Genomic DNA, 25363 nt, shown 5'->3' with positions numbered 1-25363 from the left:
TCTGATTGGGATAGTTCGCCCTGTTTCCCCTATGTACGGTATGTTACATGTGCATTGTATTTTGTATATCCCTGGGTGGGCTAGGTGTGGAAGAGGATCTTTAGAAGAACTGAGTAGGTGTCTTAACTTATTTGGGGGTTTAAAGGTGGTTTTAATGTTGTATTTGCAAAGTGTTCTGTCTATTTTTTCAGAAATGCCTCTAACATAAGGAATGGCAATAGCATTCTTGAAATCTTTTTTTGTTTTTACTGGTATCTTTATGGAGGATCTTGTGAATTTTAAAAGTTTTTTTACTGTATCCATTTTTGATAAATGTTTGGTTGATGATCTTGTATTCCTGGTTTAGAGCCTGTTCATTAGAACAAATAGTTAGGGCTCTGTGTTTAAGGGTGCTTATGACATCTAGTTTTTGTGTTGGGTGGTGGAGGTAAGAATTTTTGTGTATGTATTGGCCTGTGTGTGTAAGTTTGTGGTAAACTGAGAAGGAGAGACAGCCAGAGGGAAGACGTGTGACAAGTATGTCTAGGAAAGGAAGAGAGTTGTTTTTTTCCATTTCAATGTCACTATTGAAATGGAAAAAAAAAACAAAGTCTATGTCATTAACAGCATTTGATCTTTGTTTTGCATGATCAGTTGACCTCATGCATACTGCTATTGTGTTCCATTCAAGGCAAGATTCAAAAATTTAATAATAAAAAAAAATGTCAATAACAGAACCATAATGCCCATAATCAGCACGCATGCGCGCGCACACACACACACACACAGTCATCAAAAATAAACAATAGCATACTAAAATGCAAGCAATATAGCCAATTATTACACAAAATAGCACTTATCTTTTCCAGAGCCCTTTACCAATGATGAGCATGTTGTAAGCACATAATCTTCATTCTGCCTTATGACTGCTGTCCAACATTTGGGGTAAGTGTTTTATCCCTGTCACCAAACTTTTTTTTTGTTGATGTTTGATAATATGTTTGTTCATTAATAATAGTGATGTATTTCTCAGAGTGGTTCTTCAGTTAAAAGTGTGGAGGAGTTCAACTAGTGTCCTTGGTAAATGTGGCGGTCGAGTTAAGCTAGTCTAGAAAACGTGTTTTTAAAGTTAAATATAGTGTGGCTTTTTGTCACAAATTGTGCTAAAATTGTGCATCGGTTAGAAACAAGTGTCCTTCAGTGGTATTATTGTTTAGAACTGTGTTGTATATATTGTGTTTTCACTGCCGTTTGTTTCACTATATCAACGTGTAAAGATGGCGTCCAACAAGAAACGTACGTCAGCGGCGCGCAGGACTTCTACTATTACACGAAAGGCTGGCTCAGCGTTAGATTTTTCGCAATGGATGCGTTGCGGAAACTGCTACATGTATGCACCGAAAAATGTGAAGGATCTGTGGTCGGTCTGGCAAAATGAAAAGAAAGAAAATGTCGACGTATGTGAGAAGTGTCGGGATAGGCTGGAGCGTTTAGGAATGGAAGCTGACATCGGGACCGTAGCGGAAGAACTTCGGCGGGAGTTTATGAAAATGAAAAATGACCTTCATCTTCTTCATGAGGAAGTGGAAGTGATCGGTAAGGAGATACTGGAAGTTAAAGCTGAGTTTAATGTGTTAAACAGAGAAATTAGGACTATAGAGATTACTTTAGCTGAAGTAACTAGAACAGGATTACATATGGGTGAGTCTTTGGTGAATGATTCAGTAATAAATAGTATGGGAGTGATTGGGAGTCAACATAATAAAACCACAAGTGGCCAAGAAGAAATGAGATGTAGTGAGAGTGGGGGAGTAAGTAATAGAGAGTTGAGTAATGAAGCTGGGAGAGTCATGCTGAATAGTGTAGAGAATGAGTCCATGAGTGTGAACTTGAATGAAGTTAATAGTGGTAAAATATATGGTGATTCTATGATTAAGGGTATGGAGAGTGGTATGCATGAGGAGTGCTTGGCTGATGGTACAATAGAAAGAGTGGCTTTAGCAATAAAGAGAGGGCATGAAACAGACAAGATGATAGTTATGGTGGGTACGAATGACCTGAGAGGTAGTATAAATCGGGTAGGAAAAGATTTAAGAACATTATTAGATATTGTGAAGAGGAAAAGTGTCAATGGGAGAATAGTGTGTGTGCTGCCTCGTTTTGACAATTACGAGTTAAGTAGACGAGCAATGATAATGAATGATATGATTGCAAGAATGTGCAGAAAAAGAGGTCTGGAGTTTGTTGATGTTTGGAGTGTGTTTGAAGGAAAAAGGCAGTTGTATGCTAGAGATGGACTGCATCTTAACATGGAAGGACATAAGAGATTGAAGAAGTTATTGTTTTCTGAACAGGTTGAAGTTATTGGGCAGGGAAACTAATATTGAAAAGGTTGAGTGTAAGAGAGAGAAACTTTAGCACTGATTGTGTATTTATTGATCCTTACAGGCAGAATAAATTGCAGAAGAGAGGGGGAAAAAATCGGCATAGGACTACGGTAGTTAGTGATTTATATATCAGTTCTAAAGCCGGTACAAGATCTAGAGGGAATCTGCAATTTTTGTATACCAATGCTAGAAGCATTAGAAATAAGAGAGAAGAATTTTTGGCATTAGTCAGTGAAATCTCACCAAAAGTTGTAGGCATTAGTGAAACTTGGCTGTCAGCAGAAGATGTGGTCACTGGAATTGAATGTGATGGGTACAGTATTTTCAGGGAGGATAGAGAAGATAGAACAGGAGGAGGAGTACTGTTGATGATAGCTGATGTGTTGCAGCCAAAGAAAGTAGTATATCATGATGATAGACATGTGAATGAGAGTTCATTTGAGGCAGTCTGGTGCGAAATAGTGACCAACGCAACCAAATATACAGTTGGATGCTGCTATAGGCCAGGGAGTACAGGGGGAGATATTGAATTCATGCATCAGCAACTTAGTGCAATGAGTGAAGGCTTAGTGATTATTATGGGGGATTTTAATTATGGTGATATCAAGTTGGAAGGAGGAAATATCACGTAGCAAAAAGGAAATGGAGTTCATACATCTGCTACGAGATAATTACTTGAAACAGCACGTAACTGAAGGGACACGTGGTGTGAGAGTGTTGGACCTGGTTATTGGTTCAGAGGTTATATGCATAAGTAAGGTGACCTCGTTACCTCCAGTTGGTGAAAGCGATCATCTGGTATTGACTTGGGAGGTTGCAAAATCTGTGGATTTTTCTATTAAGAAGGGGTATGTACGAAACTACAGGTTAGGCAATTATAACAAGCTTCGGAGTGAGCTTGCAGCCATCCCATGGCAGAACATATTGCAAGGGAAAGATGTTAGCAGTGCTTGGGATAAAATCAGCGGGTATCTGAGGAAAGCAATATCAGATTGTGTCCCCATGGTCAGGAGGTCAAACAAGGCAGGCATTAGATGGATGAGCAGTAGTATCAAGCTTGAACTACAAAAAAAGAAAATGTTATGGAGAATTTACAAGGAGAAGGGCGATCAGGACACCCATGAGCAGTACAAGGCTCAAGCTAGGAAGGTTACCAGCATAGTAAGAAAAGCTAAATCAGATTATGAGAAGACCTTAGCCAAAGAGATCAAGGGTAATCCCAAAGAGTTCTTCCGCTATGTGGCAAGTAAGAGGAAGAATGACTTCGGAAGGATAACCTTAGTGGGTGCTGATGGTATTGAGGTGACAAAATCAGATGTAATAGTCGAGTTACTGAGTGATCACTTCTCAAAAGTCTATCACCCAAGTGAGGATATCTCTATACCTATAGCAATACCTAATGTGAGAATTGAAGCTAAAGAATCAGAGGTATTAAATATATTGCGAAACTTAAATGCAAACACTGCGGTAGGCTTAGATGGAATATCAGCTCGGGTGTTGCGTGAATGTGCAAATGAATTGTCAACCCCTCTTACCTGGATATTTAATTTAAGTTTGAACTCTGGTATGGTCCCTAGGGAGTGGAAGTTAGGCAAAGTGGTTCCTTTGCATAAGGGTGGCTCTAAAACTGCAGTATTGAATTACAGACCAATCACCATCTCAGGAGTAGTGGTAAAAGTATTGGAAAAGTTGGTTAAAGACAAAATTCAAGAATGGGTGGATCAGGATATGATACTCTATAGAGGCCAACATGGTTTTGTTAAAGGTAGATCCTACCTTAGCAATCTATTAACTATCCATAATAGAATAACATCAGAGTTGGACAAAGGAACTGGCTACACAGTGGTACTTCTGGATTTTGCTAAGGCTTTTGACAGGATACCCCATAGAACACTGTTACGCAAATTGGAGCAGATGGGAATGGATATTAAATTGGTGATATGGATAGGAGAATGGCTCAGGGAGAGATACCATAAGGTGGTGTATGGAGGAGCCGAGTCCAGAATGAGGCAGGTGACCAGTGGTGTGCCTCAGGGCTCTGTGCTTGGGCCAATGTTGTTTAATTTGTATATAAATGATATAGGAAACGGCTTAAAGGGAGATATTCAGTTGTTTGCTGATGATGCAAAGTTGTGTAGTGCAATAAAAAATCAAGCTGATGTTGAAAGTTTGCAGGAGGATTTAAATAAGCTGGTAAAATGGGCAAAAGAAAATGGATGTCAGTTCAATGTGGAAAAGTGTAAAGTCTTGCATTTTGGGATTAAAAGATTACCAGCTGTGTACTACATAGATGGAAAGGTACTCCAAGAGATTGATGAGGCTAGGGACTTAGGGGTATTGGTAGATAAGGAGATGAAGTTCAGAGGACACATTGCTAAGGTGTCCAAGATTGCACATAGGATTACTTGGTTGTTGAGGAACACACTGACATCCAGAGATAAAGAGGTTATTATTCCCCTTTATAAAGCATTGATACTTCCACATTTGGATTACTGTGCTCAGGTCTGGTCACCTGGATTCCTTGGAGATGAGGAGGCTGTGGAGAGGGTTCAGAGAAGAGTGACCAAGTTGGTGAGTGATATAAAAAATGCTCCCTACATTGATAGATTGAGAGCTTGTGGATTGCAGAGATTGACTGATAGGCGAAGAAGAGGGGATATGATAGAAACATTCAAATTACTAAAAGGTTTTTATAGGATTGATGCAGGGGAAATGTTTCAGCTGTGTGATAGTGATGGAAGAACAAGAGGTCATCTCTGGAAATTAAAGAAGAGTGTGGTTAACAAAGGTGTCAGAACAAGGTTTTTTGCCTGGAGGGTGGTGAATGAGTGGAATTCATTGCCTGACTTTGTTGTGAGCTCTTCATCTGTAAATGAATTCAAGAAGAGATATGACAGATATTGTTTTGCTAGTTTGGGTCTCCCGCGATGAGTCTACTGACTCCATGGAGATACCCGTAATAATAATAATAATAATAATAAAAAAAGCACTTAAGGCAGATGGACCTTGAAATATCATGCAAAATGTACAATATCATTAATGAACAAACATATTATCAAAGATCAACAAAAAAAAAGTTTGGTGACAGGGATACAGGACTTACCCAAATGTTGGACAGCAATGATAAGGCAGAATGGAGGTTATGGAAGTACATCCATAAGAGTGTAAGCACATAATTTGAGAATTCCTCCTTCCATCCTTTCAATGTGTCCAAAGTGTTTCAACTTTCTTCTGTCAATATCCTAAAAGATCCTTAAAGTTCTACTGATTCCAGATTCTTTCTCCATTTTGAAGTCATTTTGTAGAAAAGAACACCATAAATGGAAAAACTTAAAACAACCCTCACGTATATCATTAATTTCTCTCTATCATTTCTATCAACTAATATTATCCTTCCAAAATCTATTTTCTTCGGTATGATTAATTAAAGTGTTGCCTTCCTATTCATGACATGGAATTTATCTATTACCATCTGGAAAGAACTGATCAATGTCCTGGTGGAAGAATGCTGCAATATTCCATCAATATCTGAAGTGAACAATTTTGGTTACCCTTATTATATAATGGATTTTAATTTTATTCTATTTTTATATTGTCTGTAAATGAAAAGTTGCTGTCAACATTAACATAAATCCTATTATACTTACTGAACTCCATTCACCACTTTTCCATTGACCACAGGCAAGCTTTTGGCATATTTCCATTAGGGCTGGTTTCGTTTCTTTATCACATAAAGAATCAGGTAGAAGGGAGTTATCTCGCTTTTTATGGCAAGTCACCTCACGATGCCGTAATCCCTCACCACAAGTCACAGTGCACTTAGATATACAAAGTAAATCATTAATATTAAAATACAATTTCATGCAGTAAGGAGATAACATATACATACTAGATATTATCTAAGATGCAAAACAGATACTGACAGTATCTAAGAATTAACATTTAGAACATTCTAAAAAATTCCAAATAAAAATCTTGTTGCATGTCTTTTACTCCAATTTCCATCTAGAAAGAAAAACAGTTTTCTACATGCTCCATTGCATATAGTATATATATTTACATAAATTTTTAATTAATGCTTTCATATTTTTATTGTTTCTATTGTACACATACAGAATACTGACTTTATTAATCTTGTTACTGAACTACTAAATATATTTATAATTTTGTACTTAATTCAGTATTACCTTGATGGACCCGTGTTTCACTCAGGATTTCTCCATGAGTGCAGGTCACAAAGATGCCTCCAATGATCTCGATCTTGAGCCTCTCCTTCCATGTTATACCCATAGATTTCACTAGTGGATCTTCCCATCTTGTAGGTGGTCTTCCTGGTTTTCTCTTTATTCTTGGTTGCCAGTTGAGTATTCTATATGTCCATCTGTTATCCCTGAGTCTGGCTATGTGACCTGCCCATCTCATCTTGCTTTCATATACTGCAGTTACCACATCTTTTATGCCTGATCTCTTTCTTAGTTCCGTGTTTCTAACATGTTCCATTCTGCTGATGTTACAAATCCTGCGTTCTATTGCACGCTGAGTTATTCTGAGAGTCTCTTCTTCTTTTTTTGTCATGTTCCATGTTTCTGATCCATATGTGAGTGATGGTAGAATATCACTATTAAATAGTTTTGCCTTCGGAGAGATGTCAAGATTTGGATCAGTAAGCGTTTCTTTTAGTCTGTTGAATGATAGCCATGCAGCTTTCTTTTTGCTAGTTCTTCAGATAAATCGTTATTCGTTTTTATTGTTTGTCCTAAGTACTTGTATGAGTCAACTTGTTCTATAGGGATGTTATCAATACATAGGTGACTGTCACTTGTGTAGATGTTTTTGATCCATTTTGTTTTTTCTAGATTCATTTCTAAGCCTATCTTACTGCTGTTTGTGTATACTTTTTCACCCATTTCTTCTAGGTCTTTTGGGTTGTGGGATATCAGTACTAGATCATCGGCAAACATAAGAATTTGTAGCTTTTCACCATCTATGCTTATTCCTCTGTTTAGGTCTATTTTTTTCAGAATGTATTCTAAAGTGCTGGTAAATAGATTTGGGGAGATCACATTGCCTTGGCGGACCCCTCTCTTTATATCTATATTTATAGGTTGATCAAATAGGGTTATTTGTGTGGCCTTATTTTTGTTAATTTCTTTTATCATGTGGATATAAGTAGGATCCCCATTTATTTCCAGTAAGGCACTGATTACTGCATTGTGTTCTATGGTATCAAATGCTTTTTTAAAATCAATAAAGAGGAAACATAGAGGGATTCGGTATTCTCTGCATTTTTCTGTTAGTTGTGAAATGACCTGGATATGATCTATTGTGGAGAAGCCTCTTCTGAATCCTGTCTGCTCTCTGCTGGAGTTGCTTCTAGAGTGTTTTGGATTCTGTTCAGTATTACTCTGTTCATGATCTTATATATCTTATGTATGTGAGAGAGTAGACAGATTGGACGATAGTTTTCTATGTCTTCCTTGTTCCCTTTTTTGAGGTTTTCCATTCCTCTGGAATCTTTCTTTCTTTGAAGTACCACATGAATCTGGCAGCCAAGGCTTTGAAAATAATTGGTCCACCTTGTTGGATTTCTTCAGCCTTAACATGATCAAGTCCTGAGGCTTTTCCTTGACTCATTTTCTTAAGGGCATGTTCTATTTCTTCTGGAAGTATATCTGGTATATTGCTTGGTTTTGGAATGATAGGTTCTTAAACTTGGCACTTAGTTGTATAGAGATCATTATAAAAATGCTGCATAATTTCTTCTATCCTTTTTCTATTAGTATGTTTTTCTCCGTTTTGATCCTGTAAAGCAGATGGAATTGACTGTTTAAAATTTAAGTCTTTCTCTATTTTTTTTTCAGGCTGGTTTTTGCATGCACTGATTCTCTTAATTTTTGTATCCTGAAAGCTTTGTAGTCTTTTGGAATTCTTTTCCTTAGTAATTTACAGATAATTTTGTATTCTAGAAAATTTTCTTCAGATTTCTTCAGTTCTTTTCTCTTTTTCAGTAGTTCTAGAGTTTGAGGTGAGAGTTGTTCTCTTTTTTTTGTTTCACAGGAATTTCTGATTTTTTCTTGCACTCGTTGAATTTATTAGTAAAGTCGATGTAGTCATCATTTATGTAACAGTTTTTAATAGTCCATTCGGTCTCTTCTATGTACTTCCTGAACTTGTGGTAGTCTGAGTTTGGGTTGTCTTTTATGGTTTGATGTTGCCCTGATATGTTGTTCTTTTTTGTGGTCTATTCTTATAATGGCTCTGAGGAGTCTGTGGTCAGAATCTATGTTGAAGTATATTTCGGTTATTGTACCAACGTTTTGTACCAATCTTTTACAGTCTGTTAAAATGTAGTCAATTTCATTTTTTGTGTCTCCATTCGGTGATTGCCAAGTCCATCTTCTTCCTAGGCGTTTGTTGAAAAAAGTGTTCATGATAAAGAGTTGTTCAGCTGCAGCAAATTCAGCTAATCTCTCTCCTCTTCTATTTCTTTCTCCTAGACCATGTGGTCCTATAAACTTTTCATCTTCTTTTACACATCCTATTTTGGCATTAAAGTCACCACCAATGAATGTGTATGTTAACTTATAATTTAATGCCTGTTCAAGATTCATGTGAAAATTTTCTATTTCTTGATTATCAGCTACAGATATTGGAGCACAGCAGGATATTAATTTTATTGTTATATTGTTCTCTATTCCAATTATGAGTACACCTATTCTGTCAGATATGATGTTACAAGAAAGGATCGACTTGGTGATCTTAGATTTAACAATGAAACCACTCCACCTTGTTTGCCGTTGTTTGAGGATGCTCCGAGGAGTATCTGTGAGCCATTGTACCATCTTGCTGTCAGTTCTTTCAATCTTTTTGTTTCATTCACTAGCAGGATATGATATCCAAGTTGATATTAGTTAGTTCTTTGATTAATAACTCTATTCTGTAGTCTCTTTCCAAAGTTCGAGTATTGAGGGTACGATTGCCATTTTCATAGATTTAAGAGGCGGCCTGTTTTCATCTGCAAGATTCTTAGCACCCCTGGCCACACTCGGTGCCTTACCGCCGCTGTAGAAAGGTGAGTGTGGGCCGCACAGGACTCAGGGCTGTTTCTGTTGTTGTAGTGGCATCTTTGCTGTGGTCGCATATACACTTCTCCTGACCAGGGTTCTGAAGTTAATTCAGTATATGCTATATTAATAGAAAATCAATCCTATTGAGAAAACTAAAGAATTTTTATTTTTTATTTTTTATTTATTTTTTATTTATTTATTTTTTTTTTTTTAAACATGCTATTAATCTTCTGAAGTGATGGCATGATGTATCAGAGGCATCTGGATAGATTCCATCCATCTGTTCACTGGACATCAACAGATGCCATATGATCACTCAGATGCTTGGTGATTTGTCACAACAGTCCTTGCCATGTAGTCCTGTTGTATGCTTTTCTTGGGGTTTTAACTCTGAAGATCAGTCACTCCAGACACACTATCCATCCATCTCATTAACGGACTACCTCTTCCTCTTTGTCAAGGAATTTTATCTTCTATTACTGTTTTGAGAATTCCTGCTTCCATCCTTTCAATGTGTCCAAAGTGTTTCAACTTTCTTCTGTCAATATCCTAAAGGAGCCTTAAAGTTCCACTGATCCTTTCCAGCACCATCCATTTGTCTGCCTTTCAGTATATGATATCTTCAACAGCCTTCTGTAACACCACATCTCAAAAGCAGCTATCCTTTTTCTATTAGACTTCTTTAAGTTCCAAGTCTCACATCCATAAGTTGCTTTTGGAAAAACAACTGTGTACACAATCCTCAATTTTGTTTCTGTGGAGATAGATCCATCCTTTCAGATTTTATACAAATCTCCGACTGTTGTTTTAGCCAATCATTTTCTAACATCTTCTGAACAGCAATTTTTCACATTAATAATGGATCCCAGGTACTCGAACTTGCCAATTTCAGTTCTTTCTCCATTAAGGTACACTTGTTTCCTTGTCTGTATTTCTTTTGAGAACCATAATCTTTGTCTTGCTAGGATTGAGCTGAAGTCTCCTGTTATTACTGATCTTGTTAACTTTATCAAGAATTTGTCCCAGTTCTTTCTCATTACAGAGGAGTATGGTATCATTAGCATACCTCAGATTACTGATCAATCTACAACCTATCCTAATTTTGAGCTTATCCAATGCTTCACGTATGATGTCCTCAGCATATATTCTAAACAAGTGAGGAGAAAGTAAGCATCCTTGCCTAACTCCCTTTCCAACACGAAGCCAATCAGTTAATCCAACACAGTCAAAAGCTTCTCTAAAGCTTTTGACTTTTGAATAGAGCAGTCTATGTAACACATTACCGTAGGGAGTCTAAATTCTTTATACTTTTCTGTGATCAGTCTAAAGCAATGGATCTGATTTCTGGTACCCTTATATTTCTTAAAATCTGCTTGTTCCTCAGGCATCAGGATTTGCTAAAGGGAGGTCATGTTTTAGTAATCTACTTACTTATTACAATAAAGTGACTGCTTCCTTGGACAGAGGAAAAGGATACACAGTAATATACTTGGATTTCACAAAGGCTTTTGATAGAGTACCTCATGATAGGTTGACAGTCAAACTAGAGCAGATGGGGTTGGATATTAGATTGGTGCATTGGATTGGAGACTGGCTATCTGATAGGTATCAACAAGTTGTGTATGGGGGTGTGATATCCAGGAAAAGGAAAGCCACTAGTGGAGTGCCTCAGGGGTCTGTTTTAGGGCCATTACTATTTAACTTGTATATTAATGATATAGGTGAAGATTTTGATGGAGATATTCAGTTGTTTGCAGATGATGCAAAGTTGGGACGAACCATGAAGTGTAGTGAAGATGTTGTGGCCTTACAGGAAGACTTGAATAGATTGAGTGATTGGGCATGGAAATGGGAATGTGAGTTCAATGTTGCAAAATATAAGGTTTTAAAATTTGGAAAACAAAGATGGGATGCAGAATTTATGCTTGGTGAGAATATATTGTTGGAGATAGAGGAAATAAGAGATCTGGGGGTTATAGTGGATAAGGATCTAAAATTTAGGGGACACATCGCCAAAATTGTAAAGACAACTCAAGGCTAGTACAGCCACATTTAAACTCGGCAGTTCATTTCTTAATTGTCAAAAATGAAGGAGAGGAGTGCCCATAAACCTTTATGAACTTCGAATGAATTTCTTTTGGTGTTAAACCTTCTTGTTAAAATTTAGGGGACACATCGCCAAAATTGTAAAGACAACTCAAGGCTAGTACAGCCACATTTAAACTCGGCAGTTCATTTCTTAATTGTCAAAAATGAAGGAGAGGAGTGCCCATAAACCTTTATGAACTTCGAATGAATTTCTTTTGGTGTTAAACCTTCTTTTACAAAGAATTTTATAACTGCACAATACTCAATTTTATCCATTTCAAGGGATACAGATTACACTTTTGCTTCAGACAGCTGTATAAAACAAACTGCTTGATAGAATGACTTGCAATTTCACATGGATACTTATGACATATGTACCAATTTAAAAAAAAAACATCTTGCCAATAGTGTTGCCACCTATGGTCGAGGCCGAGAACTTTTCAGACCACCCTTGTACAAACTTGAGTCTTTATTTAAGTTTGTTTACAAAATGCAAATGTTCAGACAGTGTGTGGAAATGACAGCACCAAAAAAAGTACAAATATGTTTTTTAATGTACAAATGAATCTATATATTAAAAAACAGAGTGAAATTAATGATAGTGAGAAATGATGATGTCCAAAAAAAAGTGCAGTTTAATGGTAAGGCGATGAGTGGGAATAACGGCAAACAAGTATGTGTGACTGGCAATAAAATAGTGAGAGTGAATGTGATGAGGTGGACAGCAAGAATTATGAATGACACGTTAGCAGAAATATGTGAAGAGAAAGGAGTTCAGATAATGAATCTGAGCAAAGTAAGAGGCAATGTGAAGGAGTGAGAGAGTAAGGAAGAAGAGATTGAAGTGGTCCTTATGAATGAAAAAGTGGGTAGTATGACAGCATGAGTGTAGAAAATGAGAGAACAGTGTGTGCAAGACAAACAGGGAAACAGGGAGACTCAGGGTGAACAGGGAAACACAGCATGAGAAAGGTTGATGCTCCAAGAGGATAATGCATAAGTGGACAAAAAGGGAAGATGTAGGGAAAACAGTTTGATTTGAAGAGGGTGTTCTGGGATGAGTAAGGAGAAAAAGAAATGGCTCAAAGAAAGTACGGATATGTCACATCTAATAAGTGGTATTTGTGCAACTTGTTATAGATCCAGGAATGAGCTGTTATGTTTGTATATGAATGCCAGAAGTATCAGGAACAAGGGAAACAAAATAGTTGCATTCATTGAGTTTGTTCACCCAAAAATAGTGGCATAAGTGAGACATAGTTGGATGAGGATGACATCTTGACAGTATTTTGCAAAGATAGAAAAGGTTAAAAGGGAGGTGGAGTGTTACTGATTGACACCTACCTTGACATATTTGTTTAATATGAATCTTACATGGTGGGACATCAGGAGAAAACAAGAGATCATCTCTGGAATGTGTATAAGGTGAGTGTGAACAAGGGAGTGAAAAGCAGGTTTTTTTGCATTCAGAGTTGTGAATGATTGGAATACATTGCCTGAGAGCATGGAATTTGAATCTATTTAAGGTGCAATATGATGAGTTGTGTGTATGACAAAAGGGACTTCCTAGATGAGTCTGTGATTCCATGAGGTCTTGGGATATTAATGATAATAAAAATAAATGTAATTCATCCCAGAATTCAGTTCATTTTAGAAAAATAAGAAAACAGTCAAATAGTCTTTTTTTTTGGATCTGCTAATTCTTTGTCAACCGGATGGAAGGTATTTTAGTACCTCACATTTCAGAAGGAGACTCACACAACTGCTCGTGTGAGTCTCAAGAGGAAATCACTTTATTGCACTCCGTTATGTAAAAGGAATTTCTAAACATATTGCAAAAATTTTTAAGTCTCTTAATATTTTTGTGGCCTTTTGTCCTATCAAAAAATCCTCATCTTTTTCTGATTTCCAAAGACAACTTCTTCCACTTCGTTTTCAGGTTATCAGTTGAAAAACCAATTCTTTTCTCCTAAAACTTATCTTATTATGGACAATTTGGGAGATTTACTTGTATCTGTCACAAAGAACATGCCTTATATCCAGTACCATGGGCTGGAACAATCAGGGCTTGTTGAACATATCATCCCTACCAAAACACAAAGTTCTCTGGAATAAGACAAAATTCCTTCATAACAGCAGATTTCTCATGGAATATATTTATATGGAAACTTGTGAAACATTTCTCCACTGCCCAAACTTAGATCTGATAGTCTGTGTCGATTTCCTTTATAGGAGATAGCAATGTTTCAATAATCTGCTACTTTTCTGAATTTATTTAATTAATTATATAGGTTAATATAATTATGGCTATTATAGCCTGTTTTTGTTTAGGAGTGTCCCTTATTTTAATGCATTGGCTAACATTACTCAAAAAAGGGGTATATATATATTTTTAGGGCATTATGGGTGAGTATAGAAGGCAATTATGGCAGAATAAAAGAGGTGTAAAAATTTTTGTACATACATTGTTTTTGGTTCTATGGTGCCTTCCAATTCCAAGATCTTGCTGAAGGTTGTTTATAAATGGGGGGAAGGAACATGGGGTGTGTTTTGACGTGGGGAAATAAGTTTGGAAACCCGGGTTACTATTAATAATATATATATATATATATATATATATATATATATATATATATATATATATTATTTTGTTTAGGGCTGCATTTTTTGTGGGGGGAGGGGGGGAACGAAGGGGAGGGGTATCCTTATGTGGAAACTGGGACAGGAGTTAACGGGGTGTGGACCGTTTCGGACGTCGTCCGACCGTCATTAGAACCTTGTTGGAATGAGTGTAGGGCTATGTCAAGGCTGCAAGCTGCATCTGCAAAATTAGGGTATTTGTCCTAAAACAGGCTATAATAGCCGTAATTATATTAATAGTGTTTAAGAGGAGTAACATGGGAATTTTTCCAGAAACTATACTTGATTATATAGGTTTTGTATTTAATTTTTTTTTATTTTAGTTGGGAAAATGTTTCTGTTATTTCTTTAATTTGTTGTTCCTTTTCTGAACTGAAGATGCCTATGAAACATAGGCAAAAATTTTACAATTAAATATCATGATTTTTTATGTGAGTTTTCTGTCTTTATCACTATTGGACATTGAGATGATGATGTGGATGGTTAAAGTTCCGAGATCACATTGCTAAGGTGGTTAAATCATCACAGTGGATAACTGCAATGTTGAAAACAAAACTAAATTGTAGGAATATGGAAGTTATTTTCCAGTTTTCAATGCTTCAGGACTGTGTACTCAGATACAGTTGCCTGGATTCTGCAGAAATTAAGGACAATTAAAAGAAAAGATTCATCAGTAGTTAACCAACATAATATCTGACCTGTGGAATTTACATATGAGGAGGGCAGAGTCTTCAAATTTTAAGAAAACAGACAACTGTGAGAAGACATGGCAGAAGCATACAAGTTGATATGCCTCTACTATGTCCCTTGTATACACACTATAAAGATTCCCTTTGATAGATAGATATATATTTTTTATTTTATTTAACTTGTTAAAATATACATTAGACGATAGGTAACGAGGACTATTTACATATTATAAGTTGTTGTTGTTGTCTTGTCCTTTGAAGAGTCTTAGATGTTTCCGTGTGCTCTTTGTACTGCTTTGGCTATGTCTGTGATTTTGTTTGTATAGAGCTGTTGTTCAGGATTAGGATCTATTTCTTGCAAGGCTGCTGTAATTGCTGGACAGGTAAAGATGTGAGTGGGTGTCAGTTCAGTATTGGGGCAGTTGTTGCAGTTTCTATATGTTCTCGTATCATCTGTATTGATCTTCATTCCTCTATAATGTCCTGTTCGTAGTCTTGCTATCGTGGTGGAGGTCCTTCTGTCAGCATTGATCTCGGGAATTTGATGTTGTATCACTGATTTCAATGGAATTAGTTTAGCTTTTGCTAGTGCATTGGCATCAGCAAGAGTTATCATATGAGTTTCTTGGTTGAGTTCTCTGGCCTCTTTTGCTAATTTATCAGCTGCTTCGTTGTGATCAATGCCTACATGAGCAGGAATCCATTGTAAAATGCAACTTTTACCTAAACACTTTAGATGATTTAAGAGTTTATGGATGTCTTGTGTGAGCTTGGTATTGCCATTTTTGATTGCCTCCATAGCTGATCTTGAGTCACTGTAAATTATAATTCCTTCAGATTGTTGAGATGATGATAGATTTAAGTAGGCTTCTAGTGCTTTAATTATTGCGTAGAGTTCGCTGGTAAAATTGGAAGCGATTCTCCCAGATCCAACTTTTATTGCAAGTTTTTCACCTTTCGGGAGTAGAAGGAGAACACCAGCGCCTCCATTAATCATATTGGTGTCTGATGATCCATCGGTATAACAAATAACCTGTTTGGAGGATGAAAGAAGGTTGATGGTATTTAGGCCTTTTTCTTTAAGCATTTCTTTTGGTTCTTTTTTTGTACAGAGTTTGGTAAGGTTTAGATTTATGGAGGTATTTGAAGGTAAAGGACTGGAAAATAGAGGTTCTTTGTTTATGTGGACATTTAGCTGATCAAGACCTATTTCTTTCCTGATAGTGTCATCATATTGTAAAGTCGATAATCTGTGAAGTCTGCAAATTTGGTTCCAATGTTCATAAGTTTTTAGGGAGATATGATCACTTTGGTAGCTTCTGATATTATTTATGAATTTTATGGTGGCAAATTTTCGTCTGTCCTCCAGCACGTCAAGCCCACATTCCTGTTGGGCTCTGATGTTGTTAGTGGATGAGACTGCACCAATGATAATCTTGGATGCTTTTGCTTGTATTTTGTCTAGTTTTTTCTTTACCGATGAGGCCGAAGGTGACCAGATAGGTGCTGCATATTCCATTATTGGCCTTATTAGTGTAGTGTAAGTAGTTTTGAGGATTTTTGGCTTTGCACCCCAATTTGTTCCACAAAGCCTTTTCAGTATGTTTAATTTTTTTAGAGCTCTGTTGGAAGTGTTAGAGATGTGTTGTGCAAAACATATTATAAGTATACAAGTATATATATTACAGAGAAAAAAAACATTTTCCTTTCGGATATACAATAGAGAATGCAGTAAATGAATTCAAATTTTACAGTTCAGTTTCAGTCCGAGTTATCTTTCAGATGAAGCGTATTGTCGTCGTCAATCCAAAAGAGGGTACCAGTTGGATTTCACTCCTCTATGAATTTCACGACAGTTCTTGTTTCTTTGAAGTATTCAAGTTCCAATAAAAGCCTGCTTTTTAGTTTCCGATGGAGGATATACATGAGGGTTTGTGCAGTTTCAGTGATGGATGGGTGATGGTTATTTCTTGTCTGTTTTAGGTAGAGGCTGTAGATGACGGCCTTAGTGCAGATGAAGAGGAAATTGCATGTTCTGTGTCTATTTTCTTCTGTGTGGACTAAATTCCAGTAGTCTTCTTGGCTGTGTGCGTAGTTACAGGTGTTAGAGGCAGTATTCAGGGCATAGGTGATTATCACTTTGTTTGTGGGACAGGTTAGATATGTGTGTTCCAAGGTACCTGAAACGTCACAGAATAGACACAGATCCGTTTCTCTTAGCTGAAATTTGTAGAGCTTAGAAGGAGTTGGCAAGATGTTATGCCATAGTCTCCACTGTATGTCGGAATCTGGTTTGGCACACTTTGATTTATATGGCAGATCCCACTGAAAACTGAGTGGCATATGCAGCCTTGTAGATGAGAGTGTTAAGGATGAATATAAGAAGGGTGAGGATGGAGATACAGACATGAGTAAGTAGTATATTTTCTTGTAGTTGGAGGGAAGAATTGGAAGTGAGGCTTCGGACTGTACAAGATGAAATATTGGCACCGAGCAGTTTCTAGAAGGAATACGGATTTTCTGAAGTGTAGCGATATCTTGATAGGCATTTATAATGGAGGCTTGCAGCTATTGATATTGCTTTTCAGTTTCGGGGTTCTTCATTGGTACGCTTGTGAATGCTGGCCAGTTGTGAGAATTGTGATGTTTCTTTTTAAAAATTAGTGGTTCTGTAAGTATAGCTGACTCGATCCTGTAAGTGTGTGATGAAGTCCTGTGTTTTTCCATCGCTGTAGAGCATCTTTGTAAAAATGAGGTAGTTTAGGAGGAGATGGTGCAGGACTGGCCATTCGGAGGATTCTGGAAAGTGTAAGTCCTCTAGTGGATGATTTCATGATGTAATCGAAGGTGGTTACATAAGTGTGATTGCATTGAAGTGTCTTTAGGAGGAGGATTATCCTGAAGGATCTAATCTTGTTTTCAAGGGAAATCAGGCCTTGGCCTCCCTTGCTGAGTGGCTTGCAGAGTTGTGGGTATGTTGTCCAGTGAATTTTGTTCCAGAGGAAACATTTGATTTCCTTTTGAATGTGGTAGAGAAATTCTTCAGGAGGTGTGAGTACTTTGAGGACATGCCATAAGACACTCGCAGCCATCTGGTTAACTATTAGTACTCTTCCTCTAAGTGAAGACATGGAACGAACGCTGTTCCATTTACCTAGCACCTGTTTAAAACGGTTGTGCAGCTGTGTCCAGTTCAGTGTGTTATATATTTTGGTGTTGCCAAGGTGCACACCTAAGTATCTTTGTCCTTCGCTTGACCAGGTACATTCGATCGGAGAATCATTTCTAGACTACCATCTGCCTGACCACAAGCCCATGGTTTTTGCAGAATTTAATTTGGCCCCTGAGGCTTGTGCATATAGTCTGTGTGCTTCCTCGGTTACTGTCATTTCTTCTTCATTTCGGACTATTACAGTGACGTCATCAGCATATGCTGATAGGGTAATTTTTTGATGTAGCTCCATTATGCTGGTTCGTTTGGAGATGATGGTGTCATGTACTCTTTTTAAGAAGGGTTCTATGGCCAGTGTGTATAATTGACTGGAGAGGGGACATCCTTGCTTGATCCCTCGAGAGTATGACAAGGTGCAAGTGAGCCTGTTGTTGATTTTTAAAGAGAAATGTGCATCTCTGTAAAGCAATTGCACTGTTTCAATGATGAGAGGACCATAGCCAAATGCCTTTAGAACTTCATACAGGTACTCATGTTCTACCCTGTCGAAAGCCTTCTCCTGATCAAAGCTGACGAGTGCTAGGTTTTCATGTTGGCTGTTTGCGATGTGGATGAGATCTCTTATTAAATGGAGGTTATCATGTATTGATCTTCCTGGGACAGAGTACGTTTGATGCTGGTCAATAACTTCAGGCAGTGTTGGCTTTATTCAGTTTGCTATAACTTTGGAAATGATTTTGCAATTGGTATTAATTAGGGAGACTGGACGCCAGTTTCGGATATCCATGTGGTCTCCCTTCTTTGGTATCAATCGTGCTACTGAGGTCGTGATGGATTGTGGGAGGCCATTGAAGTAGGCTTCTTGCAGTGTTTTGAGGAGAAGTGGTCCAAGTTGATTACAGAAGACTTGGAAAAACTCTGATGTGAGACCATCAAGGCCAGGAGATTTGTTCTTTGGCAAAGATGTGCATGTGGTTTTCATTTCATCTAGCGTGATTTTGTTTTTTAAGTGGTTCCGATCTGTTGCAGAGATTTTTTTTGTTTCTTTCAGTATTTTGTGAATGGCATGATGGGATGTTCCTGCAGTGCTGTATGCATTCCTGTAGTATTGTAGGATTTCAGAGGTGATTTTACTTGGATTTTCTGTGATACTGTCATCTTGAAGTCTGATAGCGGAGATGGAATTTGCTGCCTGGCATTTTTTTTCCAAAGAGAAAAAATATTTTGTGGGGGCGTCTGAAAGATTTATTTCTGTATGCCGCAATCTAAGTAGGGCACCTTTTGCCGATAATTCTGCCTGTCTTTGCATGGCTTGGAAGGCAGAATGATGTTCAGGGCTTTCTTCTGGGAGATACTTGAGCTGTTCTTCAAGCTGTCAGATTCTAATGTTCATCTTTTGATTTTTCTGGTGACTGTAGATCTGCGTAAAGGATTTTATTCATGATTTTAAGTGGGGCCATCATGTTTTCATTGGTTCTGTATCCACTTTTGAGTGAGTGAGGTTGGTTATTAAAGCCTGAGTGTTTATTATATAAGCTGGATCTTTCAGGAGAGCATTTTTGAAGATCCAATAGGCACTTCCTGATTTGGATGCTTCCAAAGATAATGAAAGTTGCAGCTTGATGTGAAGCAATGATATGAAATGTAGGAAGGGATGTGTGAGATGTTTCTAACTAGAGGCAAGGTGTGTTTGGAAATGTAGTATCTGTCCAGTCGTGCTTGGTAGAGTGGCCTATTTGTCGCTGTGATTGCTGACCTCCATGTGTAGGATTTCTTATCAGGATGTTGATGCCGAAAGATGTTGATGAGTTCATTATCATTTACCAGTGTTTGAAGTTTGTTTATTAATTGGCTATGATGTTCAGCACACTGCAGTCTGTCTTTTTCTTGGTCAAGAGTGCAATTAAAGTCTCCCGCTATTATGACATGTTCTTGGTCTATACTAGAAAGATGGTTTTGAACAAAATCCAGGATTTGTGATGCCAGAGCATCCTGCTTTGGTATATAGATGTTGAACACATACAGGGTATTATGGTTGGGTGCTATTATGTGAGCATACAAGGCATATCCTGGTATATCAGCAATCACTTTTAGTTTGTAGGGAGATCTATGATGTACACCTAAGCTAACTCTTGCTCCATGATGTTGTTGGGTTGCAGAGTGCTGTAAGTCATAAGGCCACTCTGCCCATCTTCTGGATAAATTGGATGAGGAGTTGATGTTTGTTTCTTGCAGAAGTATTAGGTCTATATGATATTTTTGTACCTGGTCAAAGACTATTCTGTTGCATAGAGCAGAGGCACATCCTCTTGCATTGAGAGAGAAAAGGCTTATAGACATTATGATTTATGAAAGTTTGATTGTAAGTTTAATCTAATATTGGTCCTCGTACTGTGTTTGTAGCCCATTAATTAGGTAGTAGATTCGCTTACTCCTGTTAACCTCTGCTCTGCTCTTTTTACATTTCAGTTTCGAGTGTAGGTCCTGAAATTGAGATATTAGTTCCGGGATTCTTGTGGTGTATTTAAGGGCTATAGTTGTTTGTGAGCAGAGCCTCGCACTTTCTGAATGAAGGATGACAGCTGCTTCATGGTTAGGGGACCCTCAGTGTGGGGAAGTTCGCCCTCAGCTTCCTCTTCTTCTAGGTCATCATGTGGAAATACAGTTTCCTCATCATCTGGAAACTCTGTTTGACCTTGGCTGGCTGCAGGTGATGAAAGGCCATTTTGAGTAGTTTCTTCTATAGGGTGAGGTTTTGAATTAGTGGAAGGCTGGGTTGGTGATTCTGGTTGCTGAGTCTGGGGATTGCTTTTAATTAGTTCATCCTTGTCATCTCTGTTGGGAGGATCCATGTTTTCGTGCAGTGAGACTTTGTTATCAGAGCCTTGGATCTCATTACTTGGCAGGCGTTCAAGAGCGACATGAGCACTGTCTTTTCCAGTTCGGGATTTTCTTTCCTCTGAAGTTTGTTGATGGAGAGAGAATTTTTGGTTTACTTTTTCCTATGCTTTCAGTTTCTTCATGTACGATGTTATTCTGTTCAACTGGTTTGCTATTCTGGGCTGGGATGTTTGTTGATGAACTGTTGGTAATATAGGGACATTGTTTCCTAATGTGACCATCTTTCTGATAGAAGAAGCACTGTGATGAGGAAGATAAGTAGAAAGTGTAGGTCATTCCATTTATGTCCGTGTTGATTAATTTTGCGAGGTCGTGTAGTGCGTCGTTGTTTGGAAAGTGCATTAATGCCTGTCTTCAAAAGCTTTTGACATGGGCAAATTCGGGTTTCTTTGTGGCTGCTGACAATATGTGCATTTTTCCTGTGAAAGAACCATATCTTGATAACATGGATCTGATGAGTTGATGAGGAATTTCAGGGGGAACATTTGATACTGTTAATTTTGTCAGGGCCATTGCTATTGGAGCTGCTTCGAAGTGATAATCGCCAATATCGACGCCTTTTTGCAGTAACGTTTGTGCCCATGAGATATGGCTAAAATATACCTGCACAGTTCCAGCTACGCGGGAAGTGTCAGTAATATTTTTTGCGGGTACAGTTTTGGCGATCACTGTCAGATAATCTTCTAATGGGATGCTTTCTTTGGTGGTGAAAATAACAATTCCATTTTCTCGGTAAATGATGTTGGTAACAATGGTAGTTATTTTTGCGTTAATCGGTTTACTGCTGGCTGATGTGGCATTCGTGTGTGAGATCAGTGTTTTCGGAGACAATAGGATATTTCCATTATATACAACATTAGTGTAAGATTTTGAATTGACTGACCTGTTTTCCATGTATATAACTCCGGTGAACTTTGCTTCATAGATTTTTTTTTTTTTTTATTTAACTTGTTAAAATATAAATTAGACGATAGGTAACAAGGACTATTTACATATTATAAGTATATAAGTATATATATGTGTATATATATATATATATATATTACAGAGAAAGAAACATTTTCCTTTCGGGTATACAATAAAGAATGCAATAAATTAATTCAAAATTTACAGTTCAGTTTCTGAGTTATCTTTCAGATGAAGCACATTGTCGTCGTCAATCCAGAAGAGGGTACCAGTTGGATTCCACTCCTCTATGAATTTCGCGACAGTTCTTGTTTCTTTAAAGTATTCAAGTTCCAATAAAAGCCTGCTTTTTAGTTTCCGATGGAGGATATACATGAGGGTTTGTGCAGTTTCAGTGATGGATGGGTGCTGGTTATTTCTTGTCTGTTTTAGGTAGAAGCTGCAGATGACGGCCTTAGTGCAGATGAAGAGGAAATTGCATATTCTGTGTCTGTTTTCTTCTGTGTGGACTAAATTCCAGTAGTCTTCTTGGCTGTGTGTATAGTTACAGGTGTTAGAGGCAGTATTCAGGGCATAGGTGATTATCACTTTGTTTGCGGGACAGGTTATATATGTGTGTTCCAAGGTACCTGAAATGTCACAGAATAGACACAGATCAGTTTCTCTTAGCTGAAATTTGTAGAGCTTAGAAGAAGTTGGCAAGATGTTATGCCATAGTCTCCACTGTATGTCGGAATCTGATTTGGCACACTTCGAGTTAAATGGCAGATCCCATTGAAAACTGAGTGGCATATGCAGCCTTGTAGATGAGAGGATTAAGGCTGATGAGTGCTAGGTTTTCATGTTGGCTGTTTGCGATGTGGATGAGATCTCTTATATTGCTTGATAGATAGAGAGAGAGAGAGAGCATGGAAGAGGCTACTTGGGAGGTGTAAATGCATCCTCAGTGAATGTGTTGAAGAAGATGTAGGATAGGTATTTAAACAATGTATGGATTCTCTCGATGAGACTTTGTTGTATCTCTCTCCCTGAACATCCTAGAGGAGACCATATAATAACAACAGATAAAGTGAAAATATTTCACAGAATAACAGATTAGAATAGCTACCTGAGGAAGTGAAATGTGGTTTGGATGCAGGATGGTTAAATAAGTGGAATACCTTGCCAGAGTGGTGGTGAGTACATCACAGCTGAATGTGTTCAAGGTAAAATATGATAAATTTTTGTCTGTAGAGTTTTGTCTACAGATCACAATTTATCATATTTTACCTGGAAATAAATGATATTTTCCCTTGGTTAGTGTAATCACATAAATAAACAACTGTGATGATAGAATACAGCTGAAGGATCATGCAACTGAATTAAATTAAATCAATATCATAAGAGCTACACCAAAGTAACAAAATCTATGGCAATATCCATATATGCAGGACAATGATGCAGAAATACTGTAAAAGCTCTAGCAATATATGAACCGTCTGAGAATTTATGCAACAAAAGACTGTTTGACAAGCAAGATTGTAACAAATATAGCACTAACTAAGCAGAAAGCACAGGATAAGTACAAATTTTATCAAATTATTCCTGGGGGGTGAGCAACTTACCTCTGCCCAGACTCCAACTTTCCATATTCCTTCCAGAAAGCTTTCTTTTGGTCTTAAAGGTGACTCCTCTTTCACTGGTAATGGAAGAGCTTGTAGAAGATTAGACTGAACTCTTTCTGGAAGTGGGAGGGGAAGTGAAGGAGAAGAATTGGTAAGGCAAGGAGAGAGGATACATTCGACTGAATCTTCTGGCTTATGAGCAGGATCACATAAGCTTACATTGACAATGATTCCATCATCAGACATACAATACAGTGACCTTTTCCTGTAGCCTTTACCACAAGTTACTGAACACTGAAAAGAATTGAGACATACTCAAATAAATAACCTTTTAAAAGAAAGTTGATTCATTTGTAATTAGTTTTGAAAGTAACTTTCAATATATAACTATTATAAATGTGAGATCACATTATCACAAATACTTCAGTAATGCAGTATCTATGATACTGCATTACTTCAACCTTGGTATCACAGAAATGATACCAAAGTGGAAGCAATGCAGAAGTCATATTTCCATATACAAGTACTCAAAAGGTGTCACAAGTAGCCTGGTCATGAAGTTACTTCACATGCAAACCCTGTACTTACACTTGAATAAAGGATGAAACCAAGAATATAATTTCTTGGAATCTTTAATTTATAGTATAACCAAATGAAAAAACTTTCAATATCTATTTCTAATCCAGAGTATTTTAGTAATAAGATGTGACACCTCTTGGCTACTTGTATATGAAAATATGACTTCTGCATTACTTCAACCTTGTTATCACTTCTGAATTTGTTTCCCGCTATGTGCTTTTGTGCTCGAGTGGTGGCTTTCCCTGAGATATGAGTGGCTCTGCTCAGTGGTTGTGCCTGCCACTGCTGAGGATTCTTCTTCTTCTTGGTGGTGGGGTGAGCCTGTCACTGAGTGGAACTATCACTTAGTTAAATGATCCTTTGGGTCACTCATTGTTGGGTGATCTGAGGGATCGCATGAGTTTGTGGAGAGGCATCCCTGAACATATCTCAGTAAAGGTCGAAACCAGTCTGGATAGTGACCCATTCCCATAATGCATAGCATTATACTTGTCTGTAAGGATATGTGCTTTGCATTATGGGACACTAAGGCAAGTAATGTGAAGTCATTAGCCTCTATATACGAGTTGCTCAGTCATGAAGTTACTTTATCCAAGCGTAAGCAAACAACTTTGTTTGCTTACATTCCTGGGGGTGAGCAACTTACCTCTGCCCAGACTCCAACTTTCCATATTCCTTCCAGAAAGCTTTCTTTTGGTCTTAAAGGTGACTCCTCTTTCACTGGTAATGGAAGAGCTTGTAGAAGATTAGACTGAACTCTTTCTGGAAGTGGGAGGGAAAGTGAAGGAGAAGAATTGGTTGGATAAAGAATGAAACTAAGAATATAATTTCTTGGCATCTTTAATTTATGTATCTAATTATACCATGAAGCCAAACAGCAAACACATCATCAGCATAGTGCAGCCAAACTATTGGTTTTTGTGCGGCTGTGTTGAGAGCTTGGTTTTTCAAAATGCTCAATATAGAATTTTGCTGGGGGAGGGGAATCGTAGCAGCTCCCTCTAGCTGTTTGAATATTTTTCCTTTCTATGGGAAATAACCTGCATGCATGGTGAATCTGAACAATTCAATTATGTCAGAGGAGGTGATATCAAACTAACCATAATGGCAGAATTAAATTTCCTATAAGTAAGAGGAAAAAATATATTTATTAAACTCACTAATATTTCATTGGTTTTCTACCCAGCATCACCAGAGCACAATGATAACTGTGAAAAGCACACAGCACTAAACCAAGTAATTGTAGTAACAATTTAATTTAAATTATAACTGACACCTAATGTCCATATGTGGCACCCTCTGTGGGTCAGATAACTACAAAGTTAATTCAAAGAAGTCTGGCTATTCAGTC

At 37.6% G+C, this 25363-nt stretch overlaps 1 protein-coding gene across 1 annotated transcript in view; it reads right to left on the bottom strand.

Moving 5' to 3' along the window:
* Positions 1-25363, bottom strand: part of LOC150109852 (A disintegrin and metalloproteinase with thrombospondin motifs 9-like) — a 605150-nt gene that overhangs the window by 262589 nt on the left and 317198 nt on the right. The window contains exons 21-22 of the mRNA XM_090396355.1: positions 23434-23727; positions 6014-6184 (exon numbers count right to left, since the gene is read on the bottom strand). Coding sequence (XP_090252481.1) covers positions 6014-6184; positions 23434-23727 — 465 coding nt within the window. The remainder of the gene's footprint in view (positions 1-6013; positions 6185-23433; positions 23728-25363) is intronic.

Source organism: Typopeltis vanoorti, chromosome 1 (assembly GCF_054136105.1).
Source record: "Typopeltis vanoorti isolate ZY-2024b chromosome 1, IOZ_Tvanoo_1.0, whole genome shotgun sequence".
Classification (NCBI taxonomy): Eukaryota; Metazoa; Arthropoda; class Arachnida; order Uropygi; family Thelyphonidae; genus Typopeltis; species Typopeltis vanoorti.
Note: the sequence above shows the minus strand (reverse complement) of the source record. Positions and strands in the feature narration are given on the sequence as shown.